The 13645-nt window shown below is 47.5% G+C and overlaps 1 protein-coding gene across 2 annotated transcripts in view; it reads left to right on the top strand.

Moving 5' to 3' along the window:
• The first annotated feature begins 232 nt into the window (after positions 1-232).
• The window catches only part of pdlim4 (PDZ and LIM domain 4), a 28793-nt gene continuing 15380 nt past the window's right edge, over positions 233-13645 (top strand). For both annotated transcript variants that reach the window (XM_078106979.1, XM_040182354.2), the window contains exons 1-3: positions 233-654; positions 5886-6037; positions 12665-12746. In XM_078106979.1, the coding sequence (XP_077963105.1) occupies positions 562-654; positions 5886-6037; positions 12665-12746 (327 nt within the window). In that variant the 5' untranslated portion in view covers positions 233-561. The remainder of the gene's footprint in view (positions 655-5885; positions 6038-12664; positions 12747-13645) is intronic.

Raw genomic sequence — 13645 nt, 5'->3', positions numbered from 1 at the left:
TTGTTTTGATAATTGAGTTATTAACTCAACGATGTTTTAAGATGAATTTAAATCAAATTCAATTCAAAGTTTGGGCTCAGTAAGTTGGAAGCATCTCATGCTACCTGCTAGCTCATGCTAACTGATGCTGCCAGCAGGTGCGAATACCTGTATTCTCACTGATGGTGCAACAAGAGCAGATGAGAGAAAGAAAAGAAACACATAAATACCCCCACACATGAATGTTCTCCCCACACTGTTAACAACCTGATTTCACCCCCCAGGCCCCTCCCCCTGGGGGGTGGGGGGGCGGGACCAGCCGTCATCGCCTCGCTATTTAAGCCGGAGCCGGCGGAGTTGGAGAAGAAAGTCTCACTGCGACGGGACGGCGTTGCCTAGCAGCAGGGCGGAGGACTCGCGCTTTGTCCGTTAACCGTTCGCCCGAGGAGGGACCGTGGATATTAACCCCCCTCCCAACACCCACAACGCCCCCCCCCCCCCCCCCCCCGCCCCTCAAACCATCCCTCCCCAGCAGCGCTCGCTCGGTGTCCGGTAGCCTCCGTTGAGAGCTCGTCGCCCGCCATGACCCAGACCGTGACGCTAACGGGACCGTCTCCGTGGGGCTTCCGGCTGGTGGGAGGACGGGACTTCAGCACCCCGCTGACCGTCTCCAGGGTAGGTCGAGCCCCGCCGCCGGTTCCATCCGGGGGCCACGCGGCTCGTCTCAATGAATGGGAATCGATCGGGGGGGGGGGTTCTCTTCGGTGACGCGCTTATCATCGGTTATAGCGGTTGAAAGCGCGTGAACTTCGGCTCTGGTTTTAACGGCTGACAGATGGCGCCGTCTAATCCCTGGAAAATAAAGTTGGCAGAATACTTCAGCGAGTGGCTTCTATCACTCTAGAACGGCCAGAGGAAGATAAAACAGAAGAAAGTGACTTTTTTCATTTGCGGATTAATATTTACAGTCGATTCGTTGTTCGTTCTATGAAATGTCAGGAAATTGTCAAACATGTAACATATATTTTAGTGCACAACACAAAGACAATCAGTTTACTGTGGTTTCAGGAGGAAAAGCAATATCATTTAACAACATTTGAGGTTTTTTTTTTCAAATTTGCTGGAATCTGTTTTAGGAAAGAAACTCAAACTGCTCATAACATGAGCGACATTTAATTTAATAGCTGACATCCAATCCATTTAACCGCTCTGAACTGTATTCAAATCAATTGAATGGATTATTTTTCTGCATTGAAATTCTCCGTCAATAGTCATGGTGATATTTCCAAACCGATTTATTCCTCTACGCGTTATTAGATTATTTATTGGTATTCATGATCTGGCAGTAGCCAATAGTTCATTGCAGCCAGGATAAACACGGCCCGGTCCTGCTGCAGGGCTTGCAGCAGGGGTGGTGTTTGAGGGGGTGGGGGGGTGACATTTGTTTTTCATCAGAGCTCATTGGTGCCTCTGAGGGATTCCAGGTGTTGTGCTCTGCTGTATCACCAGCCCCGAACCGACCCTTTAACTACAGGGCCCAGGCACTTCCAACTGGAGGTGTAATTTTTAGATTTACAGAGGAGGGAGGGGGGGGGTAACCGGAACTGCTCGCTGTTTGTTACACCTGAAGTGTTGGTTTCATGCAGAATTGGAAGTGTTGCCAGTGCAGCTTCAGCGCCTGACTTCCTTAATCATTTTTATAACTGACAGGCTGAAGCTCCAATATCAGCAGTTTTCTTCTTTTGCCACTTCAGTCTGTGCAAACCTGCAGCACTGCTGCTGCAGAAAGCGTGGCCTCCGTGCACGGGGAGGGCTCCGCAACCTGCGCGATGGAAGATAATTGCAGGTTGCACTTAACAGACAGTTGCATAGCGAAGACGGCAATAAAAACCTGAAGGGGAGTTTTCCCTGATTCCTAAACCCCGGCTTTAACAAGACGGAAGGATCAAAATATGTAACGTCAGGGGTGTAAGTACACACTGTTTGAGTGTAGACACACTCTACTTCATGCTCTGAAACATCAGCCCACAACACCACATGATGCTGGCAGAACTCAATGATTGTTTCTTCACACTGAGAAATGATGAAACTGAATCTAAACGGTGGGAAAGGAGCCGTCTCTCCTCAGCTCGAGGCAGCCGGTCGCATTCTGTGTTAAGCTCAGCGTGATTCATTGCCACTGATGCACCGGAGAATCTCCCAAACTTGTTTTATTACATGCTTGCTACATTCTGGCTGCGCGGTGCACGCCGGAGACGTCAATTACAAAGTGTTGAACGGTGAGGCCGGGAGCGTTGCACGAGGGAGAGAGACGGCGTCTCAGAGAAGGGTAGTTTATGCTGCATAGTATTCAAAATGACTCTTTTGGGGCCAGTAAAGTTCCACAAAGACCTCCTGCGAGCCAGAACTCTGTGAAGGCTGAAATAACCTCCGGGGATGAAAAGTGATGCCTGTGTTACTTCTACTGACCAGCAGGGGGCGACGCCTCTGGTCCCATAGAGGTCTATGAGAAAATGACTCTTTCTTCTGCCTTGATTTATTCCCTCAGTAAACATGAGTTTATGGTTTCAGTCTCTAGTTTTAAGTCGTCTTAAATGCAGCAAGATGTTCATTTCGCGTATGGTCCATGTAGAGTCAGCTAATGAATGTTGTTTAACATTTGGCTCCGCCCTCTTGATTTGATTGCAAAAAGACAAGGCGACAAAAGCCAAAAAACGAGATGGCGACGACCCGTTGTGGTTCTGAACGGTGGAACCACAAACCAAAGGGAGCATCGTCCACTTCTTACACTCTGTGGCTTTACAGACTGGAACATAAATGCTTTATGCTTTACTTTAAATATACATACCTCCACCCTTTTGCCTCATTAATAAAAGTGAGAGCATGAAACACCTGCACTCGGTCACAGCGAGAGTTGTAAATACCAGGAAACCAGCTGTTTTTTCCCCCCTGAAGGTGATAACGTCCCGGGATAAACTCTGGAAACATTGGTAGTGTGTCTGTGTGTGTCTGTGTGTGACTGTGTGTGTCTGTGTGTGTCTGTGTGTGACTGTGTGTGTCTGTGTGTGTCTGTGTGTAGGCTGTCAAATGGCCTCGGTGTGCGCGAGCGGCAACGAGCGGCCGAGGAGCAGGAACGTAATAATGGAAAGATGTAACTGCCGAAGCATTTAGCGAGGAGACGCTGAATATGGCGGCTGCGGTGTGATCTGCGACGCAGGCCGCAGGCCGCCGTATTCAACCTCGCTGTCGTCAGACGGAGTTCACGACGCCGTGTTGGGTAAATAGTTCTGCCCCTCCCCCCCCCTTTGCTGTCTGAACCTGTCCTCTAGGAAGAGTCCTGTAGAACCACGGGGCTCTTTATGGAACGTCTAGTTCCTTCACGTCGGGGTCATTCCACGTTTTGTTTGTGTCTCACAAGGACTCGAACGCAACGCACCTCAGACCGCGACCTCCTCCGCCGCATACCAGAGATGGGTCACGTGACCCGAGGCCTTGCTGCACGGGTACGATAGAGACGCGACGAAACGCGTCACCTCCGGCTCACCGAAGCTAACAGATGGCGCTCGAGTGAGTGAGGCGGCGCCGGTCCGTCGCGGCGCCGCGTGATGAGTGACGTCACGCTCTTGCCAGACGAGTGACTCCCTCAGGGTGCCCGACTCATCGCCTGACTACGACACGACGTCCTCAACAATAACAAACATGATTTTTATTCTTCCCGCTCAAACGAGCAGAAGAACGATGCTAACGAGCGACTAGGCCTCGTTGTCCAATCCACCAATGGCTTAAGTAGTTAAAATTACATTAACGTTGAATTCCGTTGAATTTACCGTCCTTTCTCCACCTCACATTATCAATTATCTACGTGGCCGTGTCGTTTTTATCCCTCACCTTTTGACCTCATTTGAGCTCGTCAACGTGAAGCGAGTGAGAGCGGTTACTACGTGTGAGAATAAGACTGAAATTTAAAAATGTCGAGTGAAAACATCATTGGAGCCGTTGCGTCACGCGGTGTAATGATGTCACTGGTCTGAACCACGTAACTCTCAGTTTGACTTACACTTCACTTCCTCCTAGACGGGAATGTTTCTCCTCTAGTGGCGACCTCAGTGTGTGTGTGAGAGAGGGATTCATACCCTGTTATTCATTGTCCAACCCTGAGGTGATATAAGTCACTCTCTGTGTGTGTGTGTGTGTGTGTGTGTGTGTGTGTGCGTGGACTTTGGCCCACTATGACACAGTCTCGGCACAAACCCAACACACACATTTAAAGAGTAACTGCACACTTAAATCTGCATTCTTGCAGCAAATAGTGACCATACGCTGCGAGCGATGGGGGGGTTGTGCTGAATAAGTGTAACATCCATTTACTGACTGTCAACAAAAAAAAAAAAATGCTTCTGCAGCGTTTAATAAAATTCCATCTTTAAGTCTCTTCATATTATCTCCTGTTTCCACCAAAAAGCTAAATGAGTTTATTTTTCCTGTGATACTTTCACACACACATATTTCCCAGAATGCCTCTGGCCTCAGGGTTTAAAGGACCTGGGTCAGGGACATTTGAGGCTGTATGAGGAGTTCCACATGTGGATCCTCTGTTCATCCTCCAGACAATAATATCCCGATTGGATCCAATGACTTGTGTCTGTTAGAGAACTACGTGTTATTTCAGGGCTCCTCCGTTCCAAACACAATAGATGTTAATGTGCTCTCAGGAGAGGCTCTCCGAGATGTTGGGGTCAGGCAGTGGCCTCCACTTAAAACCTGGTGATTGGAACAGAGATGGATCACCTGACACGAAGGACTCCATTTAAAATCATCCCAAATATTCTGTTGATACAGGAAGTCATTTCAGCCTTTTGGCTCACAGGCACGTGACACAGTGAGAAGGACCTGATCATTTTGTTCATTTTCCTGTTACGTGGTGATTTATTTGTAGCCTTTTCCCAAATACTAATGACTGTAGTTGGCGCTTCTTTGGCCTTTTGCTCCTTCAGCCAGCTGCCAACAGCTGTTGCTGCTTCTAGATGCATAAACTTGACTCAAGGCACTGCGTTCACAACCGTTAATCACATCGAGTGTTGTCCAATCCAGCTGTAATTACTATGAAAACGACACACATTGTGCTTCAAATTCCTCCAAAAAACCGTCTCAGCAAACGCCGACGGCCTGCGGCTGCTGAAAAACATCCTCGCGCTTGATGGCTGGAAAAAGAATGCGGCCCAGATGAAGCTCATGCGTGTCATCGCTTCACGCCACACGGAGACATCATGGCAAGTCTTCACATTTTATTAAATCCGTTTGATTCATTGCCGGTAATGTTTCTCCTGCAGCTCGCTGCCAGCGGGAGCTTCGCCGTGGACGTCTCGGTCCGATGATTTGATTGGTCGTTTGCTCTCGCGTGTTTGAGCCAAGAGGCGGACGGCAGTGTGTAATAACGGATAATCGTTATCACATGTTACCGGGTGAAAGGTATTGGCATATCGAGCAGATGTTTGCCAGCGACTGTAACGTTGCACAGAGACGTTTGAGGCTCAAAGTTCACGTGCAAACAAACACGGTGCACGTGCTCCATCCTGCACCTGAGAATGATCCACGAGGAGATCAGCGCGGGGGCAAGTTGCTGAGCGATGGTGAAGTGAGTTTTTCAAAAGGGGAGACGTGTAACAATGCTCCGTCGAGTCGCTCGTCGAGTCGCTTGTCCGTGTCGTGGAGAATGTAAACCCAGAGTGCCGCCTAAGGCAACATTACATAAATCAAACAAGAGCTGCTTTTGTGAATTTGGCCTCCGCTCCCACGCTAATTCCCTTTTTCTTTGTGTCTTGCTTCATGTCTTTCTTCCTCACTGATAGTTTGACTCCACTTCTAACAGCTTCTTGTGTGTGTGTGTGTGTGTGTGTCTCCTCCAGGTGACGCCGGGCAGCAAGGCCGCCCAAGGTGACCTGAGTCCGGGCGACACCATCCTGGCCATCAACGGCAACAGCACGGAGCTCATGACGCACATGGAGGCTCAGAACCGCATCAAGACCTGCACTCAGCAGCTGGCGCTCCACATCAGCAGGTACGGAGACGGGGGGGGGGGGGTTGTCGTGGTAACGGGATGTATGAATTGAGCGTTGATCCATTTACAGCATCATTAGGATGCTTTACTGTGTTTCTACCGGAATTAGTTGCAGACGTATTATTTATTATCTTCATAAAACGTGTACATTCAGCTCATTATTTTCCACAGTGGAATAAGTGGACGAGTGGATATCCGGATATGAGAGTAACATCTGCGTTGAAAAACTTGATTCTTTTATGTTCTTTTATGACTACGGTGATTCACTGACTCTCGCTTCGGTCCATTCGGACGGACGGACGGCAGCTTTAAGCCACATTTAAACAAGCCGAGTCAGCGAGGAAAAAAACAACTGAAATGTCAGCTGCCTCCCACATCTCCATTAGACGCTCGGGGTCGGAAAGTGCAGAGCGAAATCTGGCAACTCCAGAGGAGGAACGCTGTGTGGTTTCAGCTTCGATGCCTGCAAGTGTCGACGGCCAACCGGCTGCTGGAGCTCGTTCCTCGTGGGCCGCCGGCCTCGTTCCCCACGGGGCGGCCTCGTACCTCGTGGGCCGCCGGCCTCGTTCCCCACGGGGGGGGGGGCGGCCTCGTACCTCGCCGGCCTCGTTCCCCGTGGGGCGCCGGCCTCGCTCCTGGGTGGACCGGGTAATCTCATAAGCAGATTCCTACAAGCAGAGTCTCTCTCTCTGCTTTTATAGTGCGTTCTATAGGGACCAATCCCAGTGTGCCTCTCTGCAGCTTTCCTTGTGCTCCCAGCATGCACAGGGGCGTTTTGCTCACAGGCTGTTTCTTGCACTATTCTCCAAAATGTCTATAAAATAGCATTTCTCTAGTTATCAATGCTGTGTAGTACGACGAGCCTCTTGATTTACCACCGAATGTCGTCAAAACTTTCATTTCCAATGTGAAAGGGTTACTTGAGAAATGTATGATTGGGTTTAAGATCAAAGATGACCTCTTTAAGCAATTAGGATAAATGTCTTGATTTAATCAAAACAATATATAATTGCAAATACAAATCTTGCAAAACCCACAAACCAACCAGCTGAAACTGAGCAGATAGCAGCGCAGCAGAGAAAGATCAAGGCCAGCTGCTGAAATGTGACTTCTCAGCACCATCTCTAATATATATATATATTTTTATATATACACTGTATAATTACAGTCTGAACCGCCTTCTGCCGGATGGACGAGGGTCAGTGAGAGAGACTCCAGAGCCAAGTTGAACCGCTGCTGGAAGACTGAAGAACAAGAAGATTGATATGGACGTTTAGGACGAGAGAGAACAAACACGCTTACTTCCAACAGGAAGTAAATCACAGTTTTGGCAGCTTCTCATCAACCACCAAAATAAAATTGGAATAGTAAAAATAAATAGACCGGAAAAAGGCATAATACTACTGTGGCCTAACTGTTGTGTTTTCTGGTTGGTGGATGAAGTTCAAGGTCCTATGATTATATAGGAAATGAGACGTCAGCGAGTCAAAGATGAGTTATACTTGAGGAAACACTTCAGTTTTTGGCCACAACCCAATAACTCACATGACCGTAATGATAATTTTCCCACAAATGACAAACATGATTAATTGACAAATTAACGACGTGAATGTGGGACAATTTCACTTTCTATTTGATGCCACATTTGTCTACTTGGCTTTAAATTATCGCTGAATCTGACATTTGTGAGAGATGGTTGTGTTTGGCTCAAAGGATTCAGATCCGGCGATTATGTAACGAACCAACCCCTCAACAAGGTTATTTAAATGCGACCACGGACACTGGGGTCAAAACTCTTGGTGCACCCAAAGAACACTCGCTGACTCACTGAGAAACAATATTTCAGAGGACACCGGTTTTGGCCGTCATTGGAAGACGTGGTCATATAATACGGAGTCACAGAGAAGCAAACCTGTAATTTAGTGTTTCTGCCGATGCACAAATATACAAGTCTACACGTCTCTTGTGAACCGAAATTACAGAACACGAGATCCATCCGAGCCTCGGGGCTTCTATAAAACAAGAATGTCTCATTGCAACTTCTCCGCATTTAATACTTTCACAACCCACATGTTTTTATAATTCCCATTAGGGAGCATTTAAGACCGTCGGGGGAGAGGAAGGGGGGGGTTGAGTAAGAAATATAGAGGCTTCAGGAAAACTTGGTGCGGCGGCGGGAGCTGTTTTTTCCTCAAAGAATCATTCATGGAAAATTCAACATTGAAAAGCTCATATGTTTTTAGATCATTAATCATTCGTCTTGTCCGTCAAGGAACGCCTGGAAGGGATTCTTTTCAATTTGGCACAAACGTCCGTTTGCACTGAAGGATGATCTGAATTCGAATTTGATCAAAGGCAACTGTGACTTCACAAAACACAGAACAAGGCTGAAGAACAACACTCCAATTCTGAACGGAGACACCTTACAGCTGCGTCCTCTTTAGTGACCAGCAGGGGGCGACTCCTCTGCTCCCATAGACGTCTATGAGGAAATGACTCTACTTCTCTGTAGTGACCAGCAGGGGGCGGCTCCTCTGCTCCCATAGACGTCTATGAGGAAATGACTCTACTTCTCTGTAGTGACCAGCAGGGGGCGACTCCTCTGCTCCCATAGACGTCTATGAGGAAATGACTCTACTTCTCTGTAGTGACCAGCAGGGGGCGGCTCCTCTGCTCCCATAGACGTCTATGAGGAAATGACTCTACTTCTCTGTAGTGACCAGCAGGGGGCGACTCCTCTGCTCCCATAGACGTCTATGAGGAAATGACTCTACTTCTCTGTAGTGACCAGCAGGGGGCGACTCCTCTGCTCCCATAGACGTCTATGAGGAAATGACTCTACTTCTCTGTAGTGACCAGCAGGGGGCGACTCCTCTGCTCCCATAGACGTCTATGAGAAAATGACTCCACTTCTCTCTCGACTTATTCCCTCGGTATACGTTGTAAACATGAGTTTATGGTCTCAGTCTCTAGTTTCATGTCTTCTTCAATACAGCGTGATGTTCATTTAGTGGATTATGGTCCATGTGGAGTCAAACAGACAATAAAGCAGGAGACGCTTGGGATGAAACAGAGACGGATACAACATCTGTTCAGCACTCTAAATATGGTCAATGTTTTTTTAGGACCTTAAAATGATAAAAATAATAAGTTGAACTCGGGGTCTGGTGTCTCGTGATGAAGGTTGGAAGCTCTGACACTACGAGGGTCATGGCAAATTAAATTCACACCATTTCATAGCTCGTGAAATGAGAAAAAGAAAAGGAATGAAAGAGAAACTGAAAAGAAGAAAACGGGCTGTGAGGTCACCGCTTCACCGCAGCTTTCCATTTTCCATCCGGCCCCCCTGCCGACGTGGGCCCCGTCAGCGCTGCGAGCTGAACCGCCCTTGCCGGCTTCTCTCGCCCCCCGGCGTCGGTGAGCTAATGGAGCCGAGGAGGAACGCTCTGACGCTGCGTCAGAAGGCCGTTGACAGACACCCGAGGCCCGTGTTGGAGTGTGTCACGTCTGCTCTGCTTGGCTTTTCTCTCCTCACACCTAAACAGCCTGTTTGAATATAGGAACCAGCTGCGGGGGGAAACCTCCTGTTGCTTCTTTTCATCCGTCATTCCTCTGACCTCTTCCTCGTCCCTGATCGGTACCACCCTGTAACACCCTTCTGCCTCTCCAAACCCAAAGTCCCACTTCACTCCTTGGCTGTTTCTTCTTTTTATATCTCCTCTTCTTCCAACCTGCCATCACCTCCCTGTGGTTCTCCTCCTCCTTCCCAGGGCTTATTGGAGGAGCTCATGTGGTCGCAGAGGCCCGATGGCGGTTTGGATGCCTTTCCACCGCTGGTCAGGCTGTTCGGAAAGAGTCTTGCTGGGGCGTGCAAGTTAAATGTGCTGAGAAATGATGCCTGATGCCTGAGCGGAGGGTGTTTCTGACTGCGTGTCTTGTTCTTGTGAAGCCCTGCTGCTCTTGTGTTATTACGTGCAGGCTGGCACCCAGCTTGAGCTGCAGATGGTTTTTGCCACGAGTACGTGGCGCAAGGAGGCCACGCTCTCAGTACTCTTTGGTTTTAGGTGTAGAACAGGGTCAACCAGGTCTCTCCAATCTGAGAATGAGACTTGGCAGTGGGAGGGCAGGTTGGGGAAGATATGACTAGAGGAAAGAACAGGAAATTCAGAGTGATGACCTGAGACCTTCTTCCTTTCCACTTGTCTTCGTTTAGTTATGACAAACGTGGAAAACCCAAATGAGTCTGTAACTATTCACCCGTGTCCCATTTATCATTATGAATCTGTATTTAGAAAGAGAAATGTTCTCTCCCGGCGCTCCTGTAATGCAGCTAGCCAGAGGAGGGAGAAGAAGAGATGAGATAAAGCCTCGCAGAAGATCTGGTTCATATTTCATCACAAGGTGTCTTCAGGCCATGGGGGAGTTTTACCAGCTGGATTATACTTTGGATCGGGCGGAAAAACAACCAACAATGAGCGAAACGTGAGGTTGAGAGATCCCAAACTGACTCGATGCTACAAGAACACAAATAGTAACACAGTTTATTGTGACTGATCAAGCGCGTGCGCATCTAAGATCCTTGAAAAGTGCTTCATTCCTGGACGAAATACAAATAATGGAAAATAACTTTCGTGTTTGAACTGAATAACGTGTTTGAACTGAATGCACCGAAAAAGGTTCTTCTACACAGCAACAAGCCTCCACAGCTCTTACGATGTCAGATCTGATAGATAACTTTGAGCGAGGCCTCTTTGGGCTTTATACATAATCAATAATATCAAGCAACAGGTTCCAGCTGTTTTGGATGAGGTGCAGGCTGCAGAGGGATGTCAGCTGATGCACGAGATGACGGAGGAACAATAATCTAATCAACTCGTTTTGAAGACGCAGATACGTTTTTTGTTTTTTAGATACAAGTAAGAAACATGCAGTTGCAGTAAGCATGAAGCCTGATGACTGAGAGTCTGTTGGGACCTTCAGTGTAATGAGTCAAATGTTCTCATCTCCGTTAATAGAAACGGCTCAATGGCTGTAATGTCATTTCAAGCGGCCTCTTCAGACTGAGCTCCACTTGTGTCAGAAGGCTTTGGTGGCGTAACCGTTGAAGGCTTTCTGGTTGGGGGGGGGGCGGGGTCATCCCACGCCGTCCACCGGGAACTTGCCGCCTCATAAGAGCGTCCTTGACAGCAACACCTCCGTGGTTCATATCTGAAGCGCCGTGCCAGTCGGGTGACCTCACCTCTTTGGACGCTCCCTCGCTGGGGGGGTCGAACACATCATCGCTCGATGGGCAGCACACACACACACACACACACACACACACACACACACGGACACACGCCGTGTCCTGTAGCTGGTCTGCATGGTGTCCCGGAGTTACCCCCCTTTTCTTGGAAGTTGGATGCTTTCCCGCTTAACCGCCAACGCCATGGCAACAAAATCCCGCCCCCACGCCCTCAACACAAGGAACCAAAGAATTCCCCTCTGATCTTTCTGTTATTTTGAGACAGCAAGAGAACTGTCAACACTTCAACACTAGAACTCGAAAGTAAAAGAGTGGCGCAAGTGAAGCGAGTGATGCCATCGGAGATTAATCGCCATGTTTTATCAGCCTGAGAAATAAGTGGCACGCCATTAACTTCACTAAAGCATTTTATTCTCTGGAAATGCTCGCGGTAGGACTGACAGGATCTTTCAGCGGTGCTCTAAATGATGTATTTCATCACTTCAGGAAATGCAACTGGAGTCAATTACAGGAGGGGGGACTCCGATACCACTAATTCAGTTATCACTACTTTTGATAAGTTCTTGCCCCAAAGTTTTCTTTTCTCCAAAAAATGGAAAATGGAGTTATGGTGTGATTGGGACCTTATCTTCGTACCAGTGGAGGGAAACCAGAACGTTGCAGGATCCGTTCCCAATGTGCCAAATGTGCAAAAGCATACATCCACACGATGGAGAAGCTCATCATGTGCCGCCGTCGCTCTTGTATAATCTAGGACATTTAAGTGTTCTTACTGGATAATTGATCTACCTTAAAAAAATATGTATTTTTTACGTAGTAATTCCCTGTGTGGCCACCGTGTAAAATGTTCCTTCTCTCGAATAGTACTGATCGTCGTTTTAAACTAAATCTATTTCCTGGTGTCAGTCTAATTAATGGCTATGCATTCTCTTCTAAGTGATTTAATTCACCTTTTTATTAAATTCTTGATTCATTATTTTAGTCTTTGAAACATGATGCGGTGGTAACCAAGCAAACTAATTGTTACATCAAAAAAAGTCATTTGTACGGACTCTGTCTTAGCCTAGCTTGCTAACGGGCTAGCTAAACAAAGCTAGCTAGCTTCTAGCAAGCAGTTTTTTTCACAAAACACGACTCTTCTTTGTCTCTTGTGTACTGTCAGTTTTTGTTTCTTTATAATAAAGTAGGTGCGCTGTGTGGATGTACTGATGTCTGTTTATTAGATTCCGAATGAGACAAGAATTCAAAAAATTCTCGACCCCCTTGATCCTTTTATTCATTGTATCCTCAGTGGAAAACCAGCCAGCTGGCTTCAACACTTTGGTGTTCGATGGAGCAGAATTGATCCGACTTGCTTTTCTCTCATGGGTATTGTCTTTCAGGTCGGGATCAGGAGACAGAGTGTGGTCGCCGACGGTTATTGAAGACGGCAAGACAAGCCCTTACATGGAGCCCAACTCCCAGGTAACCACTGTTTGCTCTGGATTTACGTGAGCACAAGCAACACGGCTTTTCTTTACCGTTTCACGTTCACGCCCACCGGGAAGCTGTCACAACTAATCTGCTTGAATTTCTCATACTGCCAAACTAGCTCATACTTCAGGCGCCCCTACAAAATATGCACTGTTGCAAGCAGTTTGCATTCAACTGCTGCTTTATCATAACACCTTGAACTTTGACCCTCTTGCTTATACTTCTGCTTTGCAGAAACATGTTTAGAATGACCAGAAAAGCCTGCTGCCCTTCATTACTACAAAATGTGAGATGTAGTAGAAGATATTGGTATTTTTGACAAACCTTTTTCCGGCATACTAGTCTACATATAGTGGTATGGAAGTCTATGGAGGTCTGTCTTGGTCTGGTAATCATGCATAAATATAAATAAACCCCCAGTTCAACCATCATCTTGAGAAATGAGGATTGCTATCTGATGACAAATATACAAACTATGGATCGGCATTAATGCGTTAAATATGACAATAGAGAAGAAGAGCTATGGCGACGCGTCGGAACGGCTAACCGCTAACGGAACGGCTTACCGCTAACGGAATGGGCTCCGTTGACTTGCATTGTGCAGGGATTCAAACAGCGAGCTTTTAGGCGCCTCATGCTTTTTTCACGTCAGTTTGGGGGACTTGTGTGAATGGTCTGATTATAGCTGCCCCCCTCTCCCCCCGTTGACCGCATTGTCGTCGCCGCCAACCCCCCCCCCCTTTGTCGGCCGTAGTCCGTATCAAGTATATGGATATTTGCTTCAATTACCTGTCTCTTTTTTGACCGTACATGCGTTTGCATCCCTGGTTGTGATGCGTTACGGTTCTGTCTAATGAAAATGAGTGTTTTGGGCGAAGGTCAATTTCAAA

This window comes from Gasterosteus aculeatus, chromosome 7, assembly GCF_964276395.1.
Source record: "Gasterosteus aculeatus chromosome 7, fGasAcu3.hap1.1, whole genome shotgun sequence".
In the NCBI taxonomy this organism is placed as follows: domain Eukaryota; kingdom Metazoa; phylum Chordata; class Actinopteri; order Perciformes; family Gasterosteidae; genus Gasterosteus; species Gasterosteus aculeatus.
Note: the sequence above shows the minus strand (reverse complement) of the source record. Positions and strands in the feature narration are given on the sequence as shown.